Source organism: Pelophylax lessonae, assembly GCF_965119305.1.
Source record: "Pelophylax lessonae genome assembly, chromosome: 12".
NCBI classification, from domain to species: Eukaryota; Metazoa; Chordata; class Amphibia; order Anura; family Ranidae; genus Pelophylax; species Pelophylax lessonae.
Window position 1 is genome coordinate 202,816,308 of NC_138779.1, and position 24,851 is coordinate 202,841,158.

At 41.4% G+C, this 24,851-nt stretch overlaps 1 protein-coding gene across 1 annotated transcript; it reads left to right on the forward strand.

Moving 5' to 3' along the window:
* The first annotated feature begins 1,681 nt into the window (after window positions 1–1,681).
* On the forward strand, window positions 1,682–23,419 carry LOC309568673 (sialic acid-binding Ig-like lectin 5). The gene is made up of 7 exons (XM_082274412.1): window positions 1,682–1,798; window positions 7,290–7,670; window positions 13,221–13,244; window positions 14,261–14,290; window positions 15,970–16,095; window positions 20,005–20,054; window positions 23,357–23,419. The coding sequence occupies exons 1-7, from the start codon at window positions 1,726–1,728 to the stop codon at window positions 23,405–23,407; spliced, it is 735 nt and encodes a 244-aa protein (XP_082130538.1). The 5' UTR covers window positions 1,682–1,725; the 3' UTR covers window positions 23,408–23,419.
* Window positions 23,420–24,851: the final 1,432 nt, after the last annotated feature.

Consider the following 24,851-nt stretch of genomic DNA (forward strand, 5'->3'; position numbering starts at 1 on the left):
ATGCAGATCCCAACAGTGAACTTCACTTTTTTTTTTTTTCATTTTGTTCTGCTAAAAACATAATTGAAAGCATTTTGCTGCATCTGTTTAATAAGTCCAAACAAATACCTGTGGATCCTGCCAGGAATTCAGTGAGCTGCCAACCTCCTTTGCACTCTTCCTTTGCAGTTCTGTTACTTCCGGCATTGTTATTAACTCTATCCAGTTCACTTCTTAGAATTACAGAGCAACTCTCTATTATAGATATAGAGAGGATAGGTATTCTGCAGTCCTAGCACACTTCCTGTTCTAAGATAACAATGTTGCTCCTCCATAGCTATAGTACAGTGAGCGAGCATTGTCACCCTTGGACAGTATGTGTGTTACTGGCAGGATCACCAGGTGAAAATAAAGGAAAATAGGGGGAAAAAGCAAAAGAAAAAGAACACAGCCACCACATCTAAGAACTATTAAGCTGCAACATATTACATTTTTGTTCTTGGCTTTAGATATACTTTGAAGTAAAGACAACGAAAGGACTAAGACACCTAATCTGGACTCTTGGTTGGGTTGAAGTTACTTAAAAGGCTAGTAAAATGGCGCTTTTCCACTGCATGGAACCGTACCGGTTCGGCACGCTTTTGTGCTTTTCCACTGCTGGTACCGCATGGTATAGGGTCGGAATGGTTCGGTACGGTACGGTATAGGTTTGCTTTTCCACTGCATGGAACCGAACGGTACGGTACGGTACGGCTCTGAAAAAACAGTACCTACTCGATTGTGGTTCCAACAGGTACCAAACTGGTACCATATCCCACAATCCTTTGCATGCAGTCACTACTAGCCACTGATTGGTCAGAGAATCCCACCCACCCCGTTGTTATCCCACCCACTTAACTTTAGTACTACTTTAGTGGAAAAGCAAACCTATACCGTACCGTACCGAACCGTTCCGACACTATACCATGAAGTACCAGCAGTGGAAAAGCAAACCGGGCCAAGCAGGGCCGAGTAGAGCCGAGCCGGTACGAGCCGGTACTTGCAGTGGAAAAGTGCCAAAAGATACCCCAAATTTTAAGCACAACTTCACCCTTTTAAAATACCTCCACCCACCTCCCTGAGTGGCAAGCATCAAGCAAGGGTAGTCATTGTCCAGGCAGAGGTTGAGGCAGATGGCAGGCAGAGTAGTCACTGTAAACAACAAAACAGAAAAAAGGGAGCACCGGCCTAGCGCATTATCCTCAATAGGGCTTTATTATTAACTAATGAAATATCTACTCGCAAACAAAAGATGTAAGACAGCATATCAGATTCAAATGACAGAGTCTATCGTTATACAGTCCACAGTCTTAGTTGAAATAGTGGCTAACGCGTTTCGAGGCTACGCCCAGAGCTCTGATGAAGAAGCGTAGCCTCAAAATGCGTTAGCCGCTATTTCAACTAAGACCGTGGACTGTAAAACGATGGACTCTGTCATTTGAAACAAACGCATTTTGAGGCTACGCCCAGGGCTCTGATGAAGAGGCGTAACATTTAATTACAATATGACTTGTTTCGCAATTGCATACGCTATAACGTTTTTTCTTTATTCGCTATTTATTTTCTTCCACAAAAGTGGAGTTACCTTTTAATACTTAGATCGCTTTAGAAACATTAATTAACCTTTTTTCTTTTCTTTTTTTTCTTTATTTCTATCCAGTCCACGTTTTTACTAAGGTACGTCTAAGTACTGCACTTCATGTCAAAATGCTCCTGATGAGATATGGTTTTCTTCAAAATTATTTGACAACAATTGTGATTGTAATCATATTCTGTAAAGGTGAGTAGAAGGAAATGTTTCAGTAATTTGTTTTTAATCCTTTTGAATCAAAATTTCGAACTAAAATTAGTGTACTGTGATACTTATTAAAAGATTCTAGGTTTATATCCTAAAGTTTTCCATCTGTTCTATCTGTCATGAAGGCTGGGCACTGCAATGAGGGACATGCGGGACAAAAAATAAGAGGGTCCTTTTCATGTGACTTTTAATTGCAACATGGAAACATGCTTAGGGGACGCTTTAAAACCGCAGTGAAGTGCATATTTGGCTATGGAATTTGTTTTTTCTTTTTCTTTTACCATTAGGTTACATACAGAGCAACTCCCTATCTAATTTATTTCTGTATCTTTTTTTTTGTGTGTTTTTTTTGTGGCCCGGGCCAAGTAAAAGTGCCGCAAATAAACCTAGGTACAGAAAGAATATTTCCAAAGGGAAGGGCCTTAAAGGCAATTTACAAAACACATTTTGCTTCTACATATTTTATAAATTGAAGAAAGAATATGCCCCGCTGAGTGTAGCAAAGGTAACTTTATTGTACAACAATAGCATAAACTCACATGGAAGTCAGTGCGTGTCCTCCGAGCTCTTGAGTCACTTCCTGGTATGTGGCGCTTCCGTCCTCTGGCTGGCCAGCAGCCAGGAGATGACGCTGCAGGAAAAGGCCAATGGAAGAAACAAGATCAAACCAAGGCAGCGGTGGACCGCAAGCCTCACGGACGAACCGCACAGACGTGATGACGTAACGCGTTTCGGAGCATGCGTACAATGCTCCTTCATCAGATTCGTTATTTGTTATGTTTTTTCGTCAGGAATTTGGATGCATGCAAATTTCTAAAAGATGCAAAATTTGTCAGAATTTTTGATTCCTTACGAAACGAATGGCACATCTACCAGTTACCCTCTGTCATTGGGATCTAGTACCCTAACAAAATGATCTCCATGTGAGCTCCATGCTATCTCATAGATAAGAGAAATGGCTATCATTATCCATATGTGAGGTCCAAAAGGGCAGTTTCCTTTGTCTGCCTTGACTAATTAACTCTCTACTAGGAAATTCAAATTTCATATACTGTAAATTAGCAATCACTTCAGTGTCTGTATATGGTGCTGCTTCTTGGGGTATGGTGCTCCTCTGTGGCCCCAGCATGGAGGGGAGTTTGGACTTCTGGACTCCTGATTGGAGGAGAATCGATTGACTCTCCAGTTTCCCCCTTTCCTTATGCTTCTGATGAAGCGAGTCATCTATCCGAGAAACGCGTTGAGCTACACTACCTCCCACAGCACCTACAACTGTAAAAGTCGCAAACAATATGTATGGAAAGGCTTGCATTTACCCACATGAACATGCATGAAATAATATGTTTTAATATTTCAGTACTGCTACTATTTTTAAAGAAGTTTTTTTTTTTTCATTTTTGTATAAGCTTTGTACCAATTAATAAAATATGTATACTTTTAAGATACAAAGTGTTTTATAAAATGCTTCACTTTGTAAATATTCTATGCTCAGGCACCACCTCCACCAGACCCTCTCCCCGCCGGCGCTGTTCATACACACTGTAGCAGGCACTTGAATGGTCTCGTCTGGCTCTGGACTTGAACTGCGCATGCGCAGTTCCGAGCCAAGCATCACAGCCCTATTTTTTACTGGCAACTTTTTCCTGTCACTGGCATTTACTGGCAGAAAAAAAATGCCCATTTTTTACTGGCTGCCAGTAAAAATACTGACGGTTGGCAACACTGGACCAGGGATGATCAGCAGTGCAGTTTTAGTGAGCAAGACTAGGCCAAAATATACTAGAGAATTAGGGAAATGGATAGAAAAATAAGCCAGGAATCTGGACAAGGATGGTAAGAAAGACAATCAGCGAACAAGGTAAAACAAGGGAAATTTGCATACAGCACACCACTCTCCTGCACCTGAAGGTGGGCCCTACAAAAGGTATCATTCTAGGTTCTTAGTCCTGGCAAATCCAGATAAATGCCACCTTGCTGCCCTCTGGGGGGGTGTCTGGATACACTGAAATTAAGAAATAAACAGAGGGCGAACCATTTTGTTTTAAAGATCAATCCATAATAGATGCTAACTTGCATCTATATAAGCTGACACATTTCGTGACATAGCATTACTTCCTCAGGGGTTGATGCACATAGTTTAGGACTATATGACACACATATTAATATGCATTCTGGTAATGCAAACATCGGGTATCAACCAAAAGGGGACCCATATTTACATCACATGCTCGTGACCTAATGGTAGTCAACTGGACATGTCTGATTCGGGTACTGTGGGTGTGGGATTTGAAGGGCCCAGCAGTGCAAACAGGACACAATGGAATGGGGGGCATGGAGAGCAATCCAACAAGTCCTCGTGATGGCTGTGAAAGACGAGTCTTATGTGTTAGTATACATGACATAAAACTACCACTTAGGTGTTGACAAAAAAGATTATTTGTAAAGAATTTGAAATGTATGTATAGTACATACATGAACATGTGTGCAAAAAATATATAACAAAAGAGGATAAACAAAACAAAAGTAAGATGTAGCACTGCCCCCTAGAGGACTGCTGAGAATTGCACTTTCTGGATTCCCCTGGGTTACCCTTAGCAACTGAAAGCAGACAAATAGCATTAAAAGTCCTTGGCTCAGTCAATAATCAGTCCAGGAGATTTTTATTTATTTTTTTTGTGCTTTTATTTGGAACTGGGATAGGAGAAGGGATGAGTGGGCAACTATGAACTATGCAATCTTGAGGGCAACTTGCTGCAGTGTGCAGCAAGGCCGCTGCTTCACTTTGCCAGTGAAGATAGATAATGTGATCCCGTTTGAGTTATTCTTCAGGGTTCTAACTTGGCACCCCCTTTCTCACTTGCTGTGTGCACTGACACCTGTCCACTGACGCTCCACTGGAGTGGTCTCCTTCCTGGGCAGACCCCTGACAAGCTTCCAGGTACTCGTGGACACTGATTTTCCTTAGGTTGCTCTGCCTCCAACTCCACTTGTCACCTCCTGGCTCAGCACCACACTCTTGGTTCACTAGGCCAACTGCCTGTGACCACCTTCCACAACAGACAGGAGGAGAGACAGCCGTCACCCTCCTCCTGGAACCTGGCTTCCCACCCAAAGACACTCTGTCACATGGGCCCTTGGTATTTATAACATATCCCAGGATGCACCACTGTTTGTACCAACCCACTGGGATAGTCATAAAAGCAGGTGTGTCACAGACTGGGCTTCCTCCACTGTCCAACATGCTCTCCTATTGGATACAGTGGGGACACTCCCTCAGCCCAGATGAATTACACCATAAACACATGGAACAGGCCTAACTACTGATCAGGCTCCCCTGATAAGCAGATGGAGCAGACTATGATTTACTTGCTACTCCTCTGTTAAGCAGGCAGAGCAAACTATTCTCCCTGCCTTGCACCTATCTAGGAGGGTGCTACAAAGTAAAGATTGAAAAATTAAAATGGAAGGGGGAAGGGCAACCAACCACCATACCCTCATGGCTCCACTGGAAAAAAAGAGTGTGAATGACCTGCTAAATTGGGTGCAAAACCACATGAGGTATATTGGTAGGTAAAATCCAAGTAAAAGTACTGTGTATGTATAGCTTAGTATGACTATACCTAGATAAAAGTGGTCTATCTCAGTAGTGCAAGAACAATACAAAAAGAAAAAAGTTGAATAACAACATCCAACTAAGTAAAAATAGGTGAAACAGTGGAGATGATGAATGGAAATAACATACCATGGTAGGCATGCTGACAAGGAGTGAGGAGTAATGTGACCGACCACTGTGGAGGGTGTGCAGGACTGATGCTCCCCACCCTTCCTATTTTTACCTCTGCAGGGCTCCAATTGGAACCCTCCCAAGGTCAGGTGAAAACCACCCCTGAAGGGGGAGTGGAGAAAGAGGAGAGGAAATCTCCACCATTTCTGACTATCTTGTGGGGAGGACAGTGCTGGTAAGCTCAACTCCTCTCGCACTCACGCTGGACAGAGCTGCACGTGGTTACGTCACTGCCAACCAGCCAACATGTGCCAGACAGTCACCTGACGTCAAGGCTATATTTTGGATATTGCGAAGATGTGATGGGAGGAACGGTAAAGGTAATGTCCTGAGCAAATACCTGTGGGAGTAAAAACATTTTTCAGAGTGCTATACAGCCTGCCCAGGATGCAAATGTAGCTTTTAAGCCCTCACATAGTTTGGTCAACTTTGTTACTAAAGTATTGTAATTATGTCGGAAAATTCCAGAGCTTGGTGACATCAGCTGAATACCAAGATACGTAAGAGAAGGGGTTGGTGCCCATGAGAAAAGTCACGCATGTGAAACTGGTGTTTTAGTGTAGCTATCTAGACAAATTTGGATCATATGGGATTTGGAGTGGGTAATTTTATATAGTGAAATCCTACTGAAATGATCTAACTTATTTTGCAGTGCAGGGAGAGATGTTGGTGGGTTCGGTAATGATAGTAACACATCATTGGCGTAAAAGCCTATTTTTTGTTCAGCAGGGGCGTAACTACTGTGGTTGCAGGGGTTGCAAATGCAACCTGGCCCCATGCTCCGGGGCCTGTGTGGCTCCCCTGTACACCTAGATAGGAGGGGTGGCGGGGGTAGCATATAGAGAAATCACTGTCCTCCTTTTTGCTCCTGTAGCTGCAGGAGGAAAATAGAGGAGATTGGTCCCTCTGTATGCTTCCCCTGCCACTCCTCTTATCCAGTTCACTTGTGTTCTCTGGGTCCCTGTGTGCTCCCCTGGTCCCCCCACTGTGCTCCCTACCCTCTCCTGCCGGCTGCTGCAGGGGATGTGTCACAATAGAGAACCAGGAAGGGTCGTTAAATATGTAGTTTACCAGCTCCTTCCTTTTCTGAATGGACAGAGTCATAATCAGGGGCATTGTAAAAAAATAAAATAAAATGATAAAACATAATACAATAAAAAAACAAAAAATAAAAAACTACTGACACCAGTGGGTGAACTGCCAGGCTCGCAAAGGTCCCACTTGCGACCAGGCCCTGGCATTCCACCCCTGTGGGGAGGCCCCGAGATGGCAGGCCAAGGGGGCCCACTGCAGAACTTAAACGTAAAAGGGCCCCACTTTGGGACCGTAATAAAGGGCCCCGTAACGAGAGTATAGGGCCCCAGGATCAGGGGCCCATTTTTCTTGTAACAGGCCCCTGAAGGTTCTAGTTACGCCTCTAGTGTTCAGTATTTCCGATCATACCATGATTTTGTTATGACAATAGCTGCCATAGGTGGAATGGGTATTATGTTGAGGCGATCTGGGCTTTGATGTCCCCAAGAGGTAAGAAGACAAAATGTGAGTAATCTTCCCTTAAAATCACCTGAAGAGCACTACAAAATCTGTTTTAAGTGGACCTGAGCTCCAAAAAGGTCTCACTATGCTGCTTATATAATATAAAACAGACAGCAAAAGGTGGACTCACATTTTTTTTTTCCTTCTTTGCAGACGTCAACTCACAGGTTTGGCCCAAAGTACCAGGATATACAATAACTGTTTCAAGAATAGTCACAGTGCAGCAAAGCTTGTGTGTGCACATTCCTTGCACTTTTCAAATTCCTTCAATTAATTCTTTATCGAAGAATGCTAAAGGAATATGGCTCAAAGGCGATCCTTCACACTTGAATATTGTGGCTACAAAGGATGGAGTAGATGATCCCCAAGATAAATATCCACGATTTTTTCTTACTGGAGAGGTGTGGCAAGGGGATTGTTCTCTAAGAATTTCAGATGCAAAACCCGAGGATAACAATTTCTACACATTCCGGCTGGTAGACACCACAGAACAATTTTCTTTTGTGGAAGTCAGCCCCAGAGTAACAGTAATTGGTGAGTAATATTTTTAACATGACCTAAATAATATGTTAATTCAATAAATAAAATCTCATACGATCCTTAACCACTTAAGCCCCGGAAGATTTTACCCCCTTCCTGACCAGGGCCTATTTTGCGATTCGGCACTGCGTGACTTTAAGGGACAATTGCGCGGTGGTGCGACGCTGTATCCAAATGAAATTGACGTCCTTTTCTTTTCCCATAAACAGAGCTTTCTTTTGGTGGTATTTGATCACCTGTGTGATTTTTTGATCATGCGCTATAAACAAAAAAAAAGCGACAATTTTGCAAAAATAACAATATTTTTCACATTTTTTTATATGAAATCCCCCCCCCAAAAAAATTTAAAAATCAAAATTTTTTAACATTTTAGGCCAATTTGTTTTTTGCTACATATGTTTGGTAAAAAAAATCGCAAAAAGCATATTTTGATTGGTTTGCGCAAAAGTTATTGCGTTTACTAAGGGAAAGATTTTTATCATTTTTATTTTTTTTTTTTTTTAACGAGTAATGGTGGCAATCTGCGATTTTTTTTTTGCGGGACTGCGACATTGCTGCAGACAGATCGGACCCTTGACTGACATTTTTGACACTTTTGGGGTTACCAGTGACATTTCTACAATAATCCGTGCTATACATATGCACTGTTACTGTAAAAATAACACTGGCAGTGAAGGGGTTAACTTTATTTGAGAGGGAGGGGTTATATGTGTCCCTAGGGGCGTGTTTCTTACTGTGATTGGCTGTGGCTAGTGGTGTAACAGCACAGATAAATGGTCCTACATAGCAGGACCGAGTGATCTCTGCTGTTACACTGGGGAGATTGACAGGCGGCTTTGTTTACATTAGCCGCCTGCCTTTCTCCCTCTGTAACCGACGATCGCGAGTGACCGGTGGACATCAGGTCCGCCGTCCACTAGCGCGGGGGGGGTCTGTGACCAAGCGGGAGCTGGAGTGCGCCTCCGGCGGCGCGCGCTCGCTCCCTAGACCCTCACAGGCTAGCGACGTAGACCTACGTCACTTTGCCTGTGAGGGGCTGACTGCCGACGTAAATCGTTGTTAGGCAGTCGGCAAGTGGTTAACATGCTTAAGCCATTGTGGCGCTCACCCCCCGAAAGGGCCGCCGAGAATATACCTGGGCCTTCCAATGAAGTACAGAGGATACCAGTGACTCAAGCACAGTCGCATGAGCAACGAAATTTCAAGCTCAATCTAGGGCAGCCTTTCTCAACCTTTTCAATGTGGAGGAACCCTTGAAATAATTTTCAGGTCTCAGGGAACCCCTGCTAAAAATGACTATATTTACAACTCATGATACATTAGTGTGATTGTCAGTGGGATGAATGCTCCTTACACTTGTGGACATTGGGAAGAATTACCTTCTTCCAGATAGCGAAAAAGATCAATGGTGTCAGGGGGAATTTATCTGAGAGGCAGAAATTTCTCATTGCTCAAGGAACCCCTAGCAACCTCTGGAGGAACCCTAGGGTTTTTACGAAACCCTGGTTGAGAACCATTGGTCTAGGGCAATTATGGCGAAACTTGGCCCCCCAGATCTTTTAGAACCGTACTTTCCTATGATGCTCAATTACACTGCAGAGGGCAATAGCATCATGGGAAATGTAGTTCCAAAACATTTTGTGTGCCAGGGTTTGTCAACGCTGGTCAAGGGGATGTCTTTTTAGTATTTATAGATGAATAAACTTGAACAGGAAAAGGGTTTAGGGTTACAGGATACTTCAAAATGATCAGTATCAATAAAGAGAGGACAAACTTCTCACCAATCTTCTCTGTAGCCACCTTTCCTGGAGGTAATAGGGAATGGCCAGTAATTTTAGGACCCTACAGCAGCAGCCACAGTGCATTGTAGCAGCTTCTGCCGCTGTGGACTTGCACCACTTACAGTGGAGAAAGTAGATTGCATCTGCCTACAACCACAATGGACCTTAAAAGCAAATAACATCTCGGTACTCCCCATCGGCCAGTTTCTAAGTAAAAAGGAACCTTTGGGCATCCAAGTGTTAAAGGATAAGGAGACCTTGTATTTTCATAAATTAATTAATGCACAATGGTGAAAAACGGGGTGTGTGGGTTTTGCAAAAGGAGCCACCACTAATGTATTTATCCCTTATCTTATGCAGCTTTAACTGACACTCCAGAAATCTCTACTATGGGGACTTTGGTCGCTGGTGAGAGAGCGGCTCTAACCTGTACAAGCCCCGGTAGATGTTCTGGTGAAACTCCAAAAGTATCCTGGGAAATAGAAACTATCGGAACAGCTACGGTACAGCAATACACCATATATAATGGAGATGGAACCAGAACATACCACTCCAACCTCACATTTATTCCAACCATTAAAGACAACCTGGAGAAACTTCACTGTAAAGTAACTTTTGTGGATAACCCGACTTCCAAAAGCAAAATGATTGAACTGAAGGTAGAAGGTAACTGGAACAATCATAATATATACTGTAAATGGTATAAATGGGTTACATAAAAATCAGTCAAGGAATTTTTTGTTATTTGGATGCTTTAAGAAGTCCCTATCAGCATAGGGCCACTTTAAATGTAAAAGCATACCTGTAATAAAAGAGGTTTTCTGGTCACCTTTCTGGTGGCTCCATTGTTGAGACCTTGACTTTTCACACCTCCCTGTCCATTAGAGGTGTTCTGCTCCTCGGGATGTAAAGTGAACCTGCTCCCCCTCTGCATTCTATGGTTTCTTCTGTTGTGGTCTCTCACTAGAGGATCTGCAAATCGACAGGAGGAACCAGTGAGTGTGGTGGGGGAAGGAGGTATTCGACCCACCTGACTGGTTGAATTCTGGCTACAGTCAGAGCGCAACAAACATGCATTGGACAGGTAGGTATATGGTCTCTTTTATTGCAGGTATGCACTTACATACAAAGTCCTAACAATGCCTCTTTAACCAGTTCAGCTCTAAAGAACCTTTTTTCCTTTTTGCATAAATGTAAACATTTTCATTTTTTGGCAATAAAATGGCTTAAACCCCTAGAACATTAGAAGTTTTTGGAAAGCAGTCCTGCCCCGTAGAAAAAAAGATTAAAGTTGCAAATTTTTATGTCACATGATATTGGTGCAAACTGTTTATTAACCAGTTCTGGACCGGACTGATTTGCCCCCTTAATGACCAGGCCATTTTTTGCGATTCGGCACTGCGTTATTTTAATGGGAAATTGCGCGGTTGTGCGACACTGTACCCAAATAAAATTGATGTCCTTTTTTTACCCACAAGTAGAGCTTTCCTCTGGTGGTATTTGATTACATGTATGCTTTTTATTTTTTGCGATATAAACAAAAAAAGAGCGACAATTCTAAAAAATAATAAAAAAAAAAACAATAATGTTCACATTCTGCTATATAACATTCCCAAAAAAAAATTAAAAAAATCAAAATTTTTATTTTTTTAGGCCAATTTGTATTCTGCTACATATTTTTGGTAAAAAAAATTGCAATAAGCGTATTTTGATTCGTTTGCGCAAAATTTATCGCATCTACAAACTAGGGGAAAAATGTATGTCATTTTTTTTTTTTTTTTTTACTAGTAATGGCGGCGATCTGCAATTTTTAGCAGTACTGTGACATTGTGGCGGACAGATCGGACCCCTAACTGACATTTGTGACAATTTTGGAGGGGCCAGTGACATTACTACAGTAATCAGTGCTATAAATATGCACTACTACTGTAATAATGACACTGGCAGAGAAGGGGTTAACCTAGGGGTGATTAAAGGGTTAAATGTGAGCCTAGGTGAGTGTTTTCTAACTATAACGTCCAAGAGTGACAACGCTCACTCACTGCACTTTAATATTTAGAGAGGAGAAGCGTTGTCACCCATTGCTGCTCTCCTAATTTGGACTACATTCACCTTCTTCTTGCCTCATCTACATTACATACAGGAGGACAGCTGTTTTATTTATTTATTTATTTTTTTTTTTAGTAGTACAGTACATCTGGGTATTAGACAATCAGTTTATTTATTTTTTATTTTTTTATTTTCAATCATTTCAGCCTTTAAAGAGTTTCTAAACCCATAAACCCATATCTAAACCCATAAACCCATATCTAAACCCATAAACAAAAATTTTATGTATAACAGCTTAACAGTCCCTAGATAAGGGGCTGCTTTCATTTTTTTTTTTTAGTCATTCATCTGGTAATTCTACCAAAAAGACACTCCTTGTCCAAGGGTGACAACACCCACTCACTGCACTTTAATCAATTAATTGAATTAATTAATGAATTTGTCACCCAATGCTGCTCTCCTAATTTGGACTACAGTCCCCTTCTTCTTGCCTCATCTGCATTACATACAAAAGAAGGGCTTTTTTTTTTTTTTTTTTTTTTTAGTAGTACAGTACATCTGGATGTTAGACAATCAGTTGATTTTTTTATTTTCAATCATTTCAGTTTTTAAAGAGTATCTAAACCCATAAACCCATATCTAAACCCATAAACCCATACCTAAACCCATAAACTAAAGTTTTATGTATAGCAGCTTAACAGTCCCTAGATGTGGTGCTGTTTTTTTTTTTTTTAGCCATTCATCTGGTAATTCTACCAGAAAAAGCACTCCTTGTCCAAGGGTGATAACGCTCCTCTCACCGCACTTTAATATTTAGAGAGGAGAAGCGTTGTCACCCATTGCTGTTCTCCTAATTTGGACTACAGTCACCTTCTTTTTTTTTTTTTCTTTTTTTTTACATTCACCTTCTTCTTGCCTCATCTTCTATACTACATACAGGAGGAGGGCTGGTTTTTATTTTTTTATTTTTTTAAGTAGTACAGTACATCTGGGTGTTAGACAATCACTTTATTTATTTTTTAATTATTTTATTTAAAATCATTTCAGTTTTTAAAGAGTAAACCCATATCTAAACCCAGAAGACCATATCTAAACCCATAAACAAAAATTTTATATAACAGCTTAACAGTCCTTAGATATGGTGCTGTTTTTGGGGGTTTTTCAGTTTTTAAAGAGTATCTAAACCCATAAATCCATATCTAAACCCATAAACCCATACCTAAACACATAAACAAAGATTTTATGTATAGCAGCTTAACAGTCCTTAGATGTGGTGCTGTTTTTTTTTTTTTTTTTTTTAGCCATTCATCTTGTAATTCTACCAGAAAAAGCACTCCTTGTCCAAGGGTGATAACGCTCCTCTCACCGCACTTTAATATTTAGAGAGGAGAAGCGTTGTCACCCATTGCTGTTCTCCTAATTTGGACTACAGTCACCTTCTTCTTTTTTTTTTTTATACAGTCACCTTCTTCTTGCCTTATCTACATTACATACAGGAGGAGGGCTGTTTTTTTTTTTTTTTTTTTTTTTTTTTTCTTTTTAGTAGTACAGTACATCTGGGTGTTAGACAATCACTTTATTTATTTATTTTTAATATTTTTTTTGTATTTATTTCTTGTTTTTGAGATTGTGAATGTGTCTTTTTCAATCAATATAGCTATGCTAATAAGTAAGATAATTAAGTTTCTGAATAAACTTTGTGATTTTCTCACAGGTGCTCCACCCAAGCCTACTACAGGTATGTGTATAAATGGTTCTGCTCCCAATACTGGTTTGTGCTTTAAAGGTGCGAATTTCAGGGCTGATGTTCTGATTATTTCAGACTCTGGATCTGGGACACACCACATGTTGCTCACTGCATTACCACATGAGGCAGACACTTGAGCAACAGTCACCACTTACTTTTGTGTGGTGCGTTTTGCAAGACTGCGGGGATTACCACCACAGCTCCCGGGGGGAGGCACACGCAATGCCATGCGTCCACAGGACCGCACATTGTCAATGACAGTCATTTTAGTTTTTGGCATCCGCTCCTGAAGAGTGGTATTAAATCATGAAACGCGTAGAGAACACAAGGATGTCATCCATTTTTCAACCATACAGTACTCCATCATTTTTTTAACGCTTACTTACTTTTTGTACATTTATTGTATTTTTATATACATGCAAACTAGGTCCATGACTACTGCAGCAAGTTGATGATTCAGCATTCAGCATTCATTGCCATGTTGTACCCTGCAGACTATCTATAATATGGCAACAATGGAATAATTATGGACTGTGTGGTCTATACGGAGTGCCATCAGTCCCTATAATCTTGATATATACATATATTTGGTGTACATATATCAGACTGACCCAAGTGTTTTGATTGTATTGACTTTACATGAATTGATATTTCACATGTTGTACTTTGTTAATTGCTGGTGTATAGCAATAAAATGTTTCTATTGCTCATGTTTCCCAGCGTTCTGGTTTCCACCTCATCTAAAGTCCCAATCCTTTCCTCTATTCATATTCTGATTATTGCTTTAGTGGGCCAGATATAGGCATGCAGCCAGGGAAGTCTGAGTAGATGTCTGAATATTCTAAATTTCCCATCCTACATGCTTGTGCTAGATCATTGGATCAATAATTAAAGTGGTTACTAAAGGCCCAAGGTTTTTACTTTAATGCAGTCTATGCATGGGAGTATGAGGATTAAAAAGGACACAAGGCTTCAATTTGTAATCCATCATTTGTCTTTTTTTCCAGGGACTGACTCTGAACAGAATACTAGCCAAGGTAAATGTATAATGTGGTAAATTAGTCCACAAACGGGACCTAGGCCACTGGAAATGGACTAAACCAAACTATTTGAATATTGAAAATTCCTCTATTTTCTTATGAAAGTGTCTCAACAAAAATGTTTTCCCAATATGAAGTTTAGGATGACGGTACATTTATATCTTTTTATATTCATGTAGCACACCTTAATAAATGTACAATGTGTATAACTCTTCTCCACAATAAAAACTGAATGATTATAAGATCCTATCTGTATTGCAGACACATAATAGTTAAAGTGGTTCTAAAGGCTGAAGGTTTTTTCCTACATGCATTGTATGCATAAAGGTAAAAAGTCTTCAGTGTGCAGCTCCCTCCTCAACCCCCCCCCCCCCAATTACTTACCTAAGCCCGATCCCGATCCAGCCGAGGCTCTCCTCGCTCTTCCGCTCCTCATTGGCTGAGATGTAGCAGCAGTCCCGCTGTTGCCAATCACAGCCAGTGAGGAGGGAATGGGGCGGAGCTGAGCCACGCTCTGTGTGTCTTTTGGACACAGAGAGCCAGCTCGGGAGCAATCACACGTGAGTGCCCCCATAGCAAGCAGATTGCTATGGGGGCACTCAGCAAAGGGAGGGACCCAGAGCACCGGCAGGGGACCTGAGAGGAGGGGGATCGGGAGTGCTCTGTGCAAAACCATTGCAGTAGGTATGACATGTTCATTATTTTTTTAGTTATAAATTTTGTTTCAAAACCCTTTAAATCAAGGGTCTCAAACTGGCAGCACTCCAGCTGTTGCGAAACTACAAGTCCCATCATGCCTCTGCCTATGGGAGTCATGCTTGTACTGTCAGCCTTGCAAACCCTAATGGAAATTGTAGTTCTGCAACAGCTGGTGGCCCACCAGTTTGAGACCCCTGGTGTAAAGGGTTGTAACATGTTTCATTCCTGTTTTTCTAATTGGAAACACTCCCATGGTCTCCCCTTTAACCTCTTAATTAATATTATATAGGAGCAGTTGTAGTATATGACAGCTTCCTTCTGCTGGCACTTGCTGCATCCTTAGCAACCAGTGAATCACCCGGCTCCAATAATTTACTGGCCAGGAAACCCCTGACCATGTAAACAAAGCAGACCAGGGATAGAATAACAACATTGGTGTAGAGGTCTCATCATAGCTCATATCAGAAATATCAGGACTAGTAGGACTTCCTTCAAAAAAATGTTGTGGGGTCCCCCTAAACTCTTTGGGTCTGATATGGATTTTAAAGGAAACCCCGGACAAAAAGAAAAAAAGCATGGGGTCCCCCCCATCACCCAATGCACTCTAGACCCCTATCTGAGCAAGCAGCATATCAGGCCAGGAAAGGAGGGTAATGACCTGTTCTTACCCTCCTGAAGCATACCAGGTCACATGATTTCAACATTGGGGGGTACCTTACCAGGAGGGATTCCTCTGGCAAAGCCCCTTTTCCCCAAGTTGATGAGGCCAAGGGCCTCTTCACCACAACTCTGACCCAGTGGTTGTGGGGGTCTGCGGGCTAAGGCTTATCAAAATCTGGAATCCCACTCCAAAAATAAGGGAGCACCCAGATTCTGCTTCCTCCTATGTGAATGAGTAATAAGTACATAGTCACCTGGCAGGGCTATGTAAATCACTAATGGATTTAAATGGATTTTGTTTTTCTTTCTTCTTTTAGTTTGCTCTTCTATGGATTCTAAACTTATTGGTGGGATTATAGGAGGGAACATCATTATCCTGCTCTTAATTGGGTTGGGTCTTCTTTATTTTTTAAAGCAACATGTGAAGAATGGAGGTAAATCAGGTAAATATGATTTAACTTTTATTCTTGTCATAGCCAATTTTTTTCTATTAACATTAGACCTTTCCCCTAATCCAGGGATCTTCAAACTTTCTAACCAAAGGGCAAGTTTATTGTTCCTCAAACTTTAAGGGGGTCGAACAGTGGAAAGTGGAAGTAGAAAATGTCCTGGTATCAGAGGGAGTATGTGGGATAGATGTTCTATCCTTGGTGTTAGGGGGAGGAATAGTGCCCCATCATTGGTGTCAATGGGTGGAATAGTGTCCTATTATTGGTATCAGTAGGGTGAATAGTATCCCATTACTAGTGTCAGTGGGAGAAATCGTGTCCAATTATTGATGTCATTGGAAGGATCAGTGCCCCATCATTGGTCATAATGGGAGGCATAGTACCCCATTGTTGGTGTCAGTGGAAGGTATAGTACCCCCATCATTGGTGTTAGTGGGAGGAATAGTGCCCCATCATTGGTGTTAGTGGGAGAAATAGTGCCCCATCATTGATGCCAGTGGGGGGAATAGTACCCCATCATCGGTGTCAATGGGAGATATAGTGTCCCATTATTGGTGTCAGTGGGAGGAATAGTGACCCATTAAAGGAGTCAGTGTGAGAAAGAGTGTCCCATTATTGGTGTCATTGGAAGGAACTGTGCCCCATCATTGGTATTAGTGGGAGGAATAGTGCCCCATCATTGGTGTTAGTGGGAGGAAAAGTCCCCCCTCATTAGTATCAGTAGAAGGAATTGTGACCCATTATTGATGTCAATGGGGGGTGGGGAATAGTACCCCATCATTGGTGTCAATGGGAGATATAGTCAATTGTGTGTATGTGGGTGGTCCCTGCGCTTTCACGGATAGTGTTCTTGATCCCTTCCGACTGCTGCACCACTAGACTGGTACCAGAGCCCAGTTTAATCAAATCTGTATATGGGGGGGTGTGGCGCGCTTTCAGAAGTGTAAGATACAATAATTAAATAAATAAATAATGAATAATAGCTGTGATAAAGATTATGTGATGAATAATTAAAGTGAGGAATAAGTGGTGTTGTATTTTCTGAGTCCTTACTCTAGTGGTTTACACAATGATAAAAAAACTAAATATGCTGTCCAATTAAACATCAAGGTGTTGAAATCAATAATTCTCAATAAATATGTGCTTCAATCCGAACATTAATATCCGATAATACAAATTCCTTTACATCAAACTGAGTGTTTTAAAAAAAAAAACACTAAATCAATAAAGTCAATAAACTAAAAACAGTCTTCAAATCAGTGCTCGTGCTTTCTTTCTACTTAAATTAAATATGAGACTTGTAAGGTGTGTCTTCAACTTATATTCAACAAAGTGCTTCTGTGCAGAAAAAAGTGCGGTGCCTCGATCCTCCACCAGGTGTCACCTCTAGGTGTACAAAACTCTCACCTTCATATACAGATAAAAACGCTTGAATATATGTGTAGGTTCCCCGATAGGATGTTTATGAGCCTGGATTCACTGCCTGCGGCTTCCTAGTCTTTATCCCGAAATCCTTCTCTGGGTGTGCCTCGGTATAATCTGGTTCTTAAGGGTCCTAGCCTCTTAGCGTGTCCTCAGCGCTTCTCCTCATATCTGCATTAGAGCTCGTGTGTAATCCACGCGTGTGTGTAATCCAAAGGCTCTTTAACACTCTCTCAGGATGAATGGATGGTGGAATCCCTGAAGTAATCTCCTCCACTTTCCGGACAAATGTGGGTCCTCCGCTATGAAGACATGTATCAAAAGCACCAATCGAGCCTCATGGGGATGATATAAAAAAGACGCTCATGGTGCAGTAACTTCCAATAGAGTTTAATGAAAAAAAGTAATGCACTTACACTTAAACAAAAAAAACACAAGCAGACTCAGCTGAGAGCGGTACACTGTTGGACTTCCAGTTATGGCCGTGAACATGGAAGTGACGTCACCCGGCTCCTTCCGACGCGTTCCCTTGAGAAAGTCACGTGCGTAGTGACGCAATGCGTTGGGAGGAGCCGGGCGACGTCACTTCCGTGTTCACAGCCGTAAGTTGGCTCCTGCCTAAAATTGGCACTAGAATGGTTATCTACTGAGACCAAGATGGTTGCCTCACGATCTACCCCAGGGGTCTCCAAACTATGGCCCTCCAGTTGTTCAGGAACTGCAATTCTCATCATGCCTAATCATGTCTGTGAATGTCAGAGGTTTACAATGCCTCATGGGGCGTGTAGTTCCACAACAACTGGAGGACCATAGTTTGGAGATCCCTGATCTACTCCAACAGCATATAAACTACATTGAGTCCCCATGAAGAAAGGGAATAAAGAAAAAGGAATTAATTATTCTTTCAAAATAGAAAACAAGTCAGCTTGGTCATGTGATCTAACTTAAGGACACATTTTTTTAGTACTTTCATGTTTTTTTAATGTGTACATTGTGGGCTCCCCTACTGAATTTTGACTTATTTTTGGCACTTTGACTTCTGCTTAAAATTAAAGTAAGGTTAGTATAATTCTTTATATCTCAAATGTTTAGAATGCTGACTTCCAGTACATCGAAGCAGTGTCTACCACAGAAAAGATTTCAGTCAAAGCCACAAACCACTGAGCCAACTTTACTGCAAGTGCATTGAAACCCAAGGACAAAAATCAAATATAGTGTAGCTTACCAGTCCTTAGATTTGGTCAGTGGCGACTGGAGTATATGGGGCGCAGGGGCGTCGCCCCTCCTATCCATGCGTCTGGCCCCCTAATCTACATGCGGGGCGCCGGACGCATGGAGTTCAATTAGGCTTTTTATTTTTTTTAACCATGTGATTAGAGCCAGAGGCTAAAAAAAAGGGTGGGCTCGGGGCGCAGAGCAGTGCGCCCCGAGCCCACCCGGTTGTGTGACAATAGCGAATGAAAATTCGCTATTGTCACACGGATCCTCCTCCTGGCCAATCAGGAAGTGGGATTTGAGACCCGCTTCCCGATTGGCCGAAAGGAGAAGCCATGCCATTGGGCATGGAGGAGGAGGGAGGAGATGCAGAAGACAGAGGGAAGAAGCCGAAGCCGCCGGTGCCTGCTGCTGCATCCAGGCAGGGTGAGTGAGGGGGGGTCCTGTCCTGTCTCCTGTCTCTCCTGTCTCGCTGTGGTCCAGGGGGGGTTATGGTGTGCAGCGGCCTGATGTGGCCCGGGGGGGGGGTGGTATGGTGCAGTCCATCTGACGCCCCCCCGGCCCATGGAGAACCAGCCGCCACTCTATTTGGTGGCTATAAAAAAAAAAAACCTTCTTATCCACACGAACATACACTTACGCAAAAATACCATACGATAATGGTGGCTACCAACAGGTACTTTAAAGTGCATCTAAATCCAAAAATAAAAATGTAATATATTGTAGCATAGCAGTCCTTAGATGTGGTGGCTCAATTTTTTCAGACTTTTTTTCTTTACTTTTAACTGGTGATCCTGCCCATAACACACATCCTGTCCTAGGGTGACAACACTCATTTAATGCACTGTATCTATGGTGGAACAGTGTTCTCACCCTAGACTGTTCACTCCCTGTTTGGGCTACATTACCTCTTCCCTTCTCCATAGCATTGGGGGACATTTCCTGTAGTCCAAAGTGGTGACCTGTTCAGGGCTTAAACACTGCTTGAGAGAAGTGCACAGGTAGTCACAAGCTAAATGGACATGTGTTGCATTTTCAAACAAATATAATAAGGTTAGACAAGATACACCAAGTAAGACTACTAGACCGTAGATCAGTTGGTGTGCTCCATCTAAAACTAATACTCACGGTGCTCTTAATTACTCATTCAAAACTTTTTTTTTCTTAATAAAAAAAAAAATAGAATTGTCACAATAAATGACTAATAACAATAAGGGTTACAATATGTGACTAATAGGTTGGTATGATGTGTGGTTTACTTTTCAGGAAACAGACCTCTTGAAGGCAAACCACAAGGAAGCGAATCTACTTATCAGGTATGCTAATTGCACTTGTATAGCAAACGCTCTATTGAATTCTTTGTTTTTTTTTTCCCTCTATATATAGAGGAGTGTACTGTGACTCTTATTCCGTAAAGTACACAAAATATTCTTATATGTCCCTGAAATATAGACACAAGTCCATCTAGTTCAACCAATAAAAAGAAAAAACAACCACACAATCCCATATACACAATCCTATACCCACAGTTGATCCAGAGGAAGGCAAAAAACCCCAGCAAAGCATGATCCAATTTGCTCCAGCAGGAGAAAAAATTCCTCCCTTATCCCCCCGGAGGCAATCGGATATTCCCTGGATCAACTTTAACTATAAATGTTATAACCAGTTAAATTATGTACACCTAGGAAAGAATCCAAGCCTTATTTTTAAAGCAATCTGCTGAGCTGGCCAGAACTAGCTCTTGAGGGAGTCTATTCAATGATTTCACAGCTCTTACTGTGAATAAACTTTTCTGTATTTGGGGATTAAATTTATTTCCCCAAATTTTTGAATTATATTCTCATTTTCCCCCTAGTACATTTACAATGTTTTTTATATTCATAGTATTTTTTTCAGATGAGAAAATATTTTTTTTTTTCAAAATTATATTTATTTTTGTGTTCATGCATTCAACTAAATGTTTAAATTACTAATTAAATGAATCAGGATAAATGCATATATTTTATAGCCAAAAAGAGTCAGGATAAAGAGAATGCATATATATTATAGCCAATACATAAAAAATTTACATTTTTAATTTACATTTTTTTTATTTAATTTATTTATTACATTTTTACTAATTTAAGTGAGCCACGTTAAAGAGAATGCATATATATTATAGCCAATACATAAAATATTTACAATTTTAATTTAATTTTTTTAAATTTAATTTATTACATTTTCACTAATTTAAATGAGCCACGTTAAAGAGAATGCATATATATTATATTTAACCAGTGTGTAGGGGTTGGCAGAGAAGGGTGGCGGACACTGAACGGTTGGTAAGGTGGATGAATCTGGCAGCAGCATTCATGATAGACTGAAGAGGAGATAGACTGTTGGTAGACCTATGAGTAGTTGCAATAGTCAAGGTGAAAGGTAATAAGGGAAAGAATGAGTAGCTTGCTAATTTCATTAGTTAAAAAGGGGAAAATTTTAGAGATGTTACAAAGGTGAAGTTTACAAGATTTCGTATAAGAAAGTGGTGCAACATCCATGTTGAAATGTCAGTTAGTAAGTTATTAATATGAGAGACTGAAGGGGTGAAGTAAGGAGTAGAGAGATAGACTTGGGTGTCATCGACGTAGAGGTGGTATTGGAAGCTATGGGAGGTTATCAAGTGACCAAGGGAGGAGGTGAAGACATAGAAGAGAAGGAGTCCTGGAAAAAATCGTTGGGGGACCCCCACAAAAAGAGAAAGTGGGGAGGAAGAGACAGAGTTATAGGTAACGCTGAAGGAGCGCTGTGATAGGTAGGAGAAGAACCAGGATAGAGCAGAATCTTGGAGGCCAAGGCAGTTGAGTTTATTTTAAGAAGGGATGGGTGGACAACAGGGTGCAGAGAGGTCTAGTAGTAAGAGTATGGAGTAGTGGCCATTGGTTAGAGCAGTTAGTAAATCGTTAGTGAGTTTTCATGGAGTAGGACAGTTTCTATGGAGTGCTGTGTTCAAAACCCAGACTGTAAGGGGGTCAAGAAAGTTGTTTTCAGTGAGGTAGGAGCTAAGATAGTTATAGACTAAGTCTATTTACTCATTTTATTTTAATTACATTTTCATTGACATAGAAAAGGTACAAAAAAAAAAAAAAAGAAATAAAAGATAAAGGGGGAGAATACAAAACTCATTCAGTATCCATATTTCCTCTTCCTTAAACAGAACCATGTATAAAGTCTATTCAAATATATTTCCAAACATGCCTATATACCTTTGCTTCCCATCTTATATAAATACTAATATCATCATTATTTTTCCTAAACTCTATTGGATTCCCTTAAAAAAAAAAGAATAGGAACAATAAGAGAGGCATATCCAAATAGGTGGAAGGCTTGACAGCGGTGGGATACGAAACAATGCCCCTGAAGAGACTGGAGCCTTAATTCAGCGCCTTAGACTTCTCTGCAATGCAACCTCATACCATTCTAAAAGTTTAGAGGTGAATGGGAGCAATGAGATGGGTCTTCAATTCTTCAAGTTGGTGGGGTCCAGTGAGACGCTTTAGAGGGGAAGGGAAGGTGCCAGAAGTGGGGGAGAGATTAAAGATGTGAGTGAGAGATCATAGGATAGAAGAAGAGGGTGACCGTAGTAGTTGTGAGGGAACAGGATCTAGGGGAAAATTGGTTAGGTGGGCATCAGAGAACCTATTCATTAGTAACCAGTTCAAAAGAGCAAAGTGTTGAATGTACTGTTAGACAAGGTATGTTTAAGTAAATTTCCGCGGAGTTACGCCCCCCTCCAAAAAAACTTAAAAGTCAGCAGCTACACATACTGTAGCTGCTGACTTTTAATATTAGGACACTTACCTGTCCTGGAGTCCAGCGATGTCGGCACCGCAGCCGACGTTTCTATCGGCTGTCGGGTGCTGCCGCCGCCATGGCTGGTCAGGGAACCCAGGAGTGAAGCCTTGGGGCTTCAAGGGCGGGTCCCTACTGCGCATGTGTGAAGCGCGCTGCGCATATGGATTGGCTCGGCGGCGGGGGAAGGAGGATGGGCCAAACTTCCAAAGGAACGGTGCCGCGCCACCGTCTCCCAGAAGTGGGGAAGGGTACCTGTCAAAAACAGGTACCCATTCCCCCTCCCCCCTGAAAGGTGCCAAATGTGGCACCGGAGGGGGGGAGGAGGAAGCAAATGAGCGGAAGTTCTACTTTTGGGTGGAACTCTGCTTTAAGTGGGGAAGATATCTGTATAGTGGGGGTGTCCTCACAAATTGCATCAAGTTTTTTTTGTTTGAAGTGATTGGCAATATCTTGGGCATTGAGTGAGTTAGTGGGTAGAGGTGGTGGGGGACAAAGCAGAGAGTTAAAGGTAGAGAAGAGCCAATAAGGATTGGATGACAAGTTATTAATAGGAGTGACAAAGTAGGTTTGTTTGGCAGCATGGAGGCAGGAATTGTTTTTTAGGAGGGCAGATTTATTTACTGTGAAGTCCATAGGTTAACTTTAAATTGTATCTGTGTCAAATATTAGTTTTTTCTTCTTCTTTAATTCTTTTTGGTTTTGTTTATTATAATAATAATAATAATAATTATTAATATTATTAATAATATTTATGTATTATATTTTTCTTTTTCTTTTTTTTTTTCAGGACCTTCATGGACAGAGTATTAATGCCTATGAAAAAATTATAAGGAAATAATTAAACATTGAAAAAATATTTTTAAAAACTACGAAAAACTAAAAAAAAAACTATTTATTTTTCTTAGAACTAGTGAACTTTTTGTTCTTAAAACCCCACTAAAATCTCAAACTTTACAATACTGTACCCCACAAGCTATGATCTGTGACTGGTGGTCTGTCTCAGTAAGGGGAGACTCCACATGTCATGGGTCCTGTCTTTCAGTTATCAGAAAGACCCCCACTGCCTCCCAACAGAAATGAGAGGAGACAAGTATGTACATAAGGCCACGCAAGAAGGAGTTGAGGAGAAAAATAAAGGGGGGAAGGGAGACAGGTAGGGGAAGGGAAAGGTAAAATCCTCAGGGGCCCACATTGCCCAAGCCACATGGAGAAGCCTCGGCCGTAGTCACCTTATATTACAAAGATGTTCAAGAGCCTTGATGACCCACCTTGATGCTGCCATTACATCAGTTCAGTTAAGCCCCGTACACACGCACAGATTGTTGGCCGTGAATGTTCGGCCAACGTCCGATCTGCCGATTGTAGGCTTGTTAGTATGATGCTTCCGACAACCAACTGCGAATTTTCGGCCGAAAAAAATCTGGTGTGCATGCTATAAAATCTTTGTTGGCCAACAAAGAACGGCCGATTGTTCCGTCAGTCAGTACAGATTTCGGCAGACAAAAATCAGATGAGCAAGACTGGGCATGCTCAGAGAAGAAAAAACACACTGAAAGTCAACCATCACATGACATCACTTCTGAAGTTGGTTTTGTTGGCCAACAAAAGTCCAGTGCAAGTCTAGAGCACATTTCAACCAACAAACAACACTGGACAAAAGTTGGCCGATCAGTTGGCCAACGTGTGTACGGGGCTTTAGATCAAAATTTTTCATGCGATCACTGCTGGCGGCTATAGTCGCCAGCAGCAATCGTTGTGTTCTACTGACAGGGAAGGCTCCTCACAGGAAGAACACAATATTGCTGCTGGAGGAATTCCCCCATCAACAATGACTGGAGCCCTTTTGGGATGGAGATGGCAGAACAAGTAGGCGATTTCAGTTTCCACTCTTCTCTATAGAAGGGTAAAGAATGAGAGCTTCTCCTGCACTCCTATCTTTAAAAAACTCCTCCAACCACCAGTGGTGCTCATTAGTGCCCCTAAGAGGTAAAAAACAACATTCTTCTGATTATTGTTGTCTATCAGTAAGGCCATTTAGAGTCAGCAGAGCTTGTTACATCATCCCGCAGGGATCATTGTGTTCTACCGGCAGGGAAGGCTCCTTACTGGCAGAACCCAATTGCACTGCTGGCGGGATTCCCCCATCAACACTGACTGTGTTGATGGGGAAATCGAGCACGGGTGGAAGGAAAGAAAATTGCATAATGAATGGTCTGATTTAGTTTCCTTGTAACTTTTTTGTTTGTTTTTTTATACTTTTAACTACATCTAACTCTATTCAC

Coding starts and splice junctions, on each gene's coding strand:
- LOC309568673 (XM_082274412.1), top strand. CDS start 1,726: ATGCTCCTGATGAGATATGGTTTTCTTCAAAATTATTTGACAACAATT. Junction 13,245..14,260: donor TCCACCCAAGCCTACTACAG/GTATGTGTATAA, acceptor CTTTTTTTCCAG/GGACTGACTCTGAACAGAAT. Junction 20,055..23,356: donor GAAGCGAATCTACTTATCAG/GTATGCTAATTG, acceptor TTTTTTTTTCAG/GACCTTCATGGACAGAGTAT.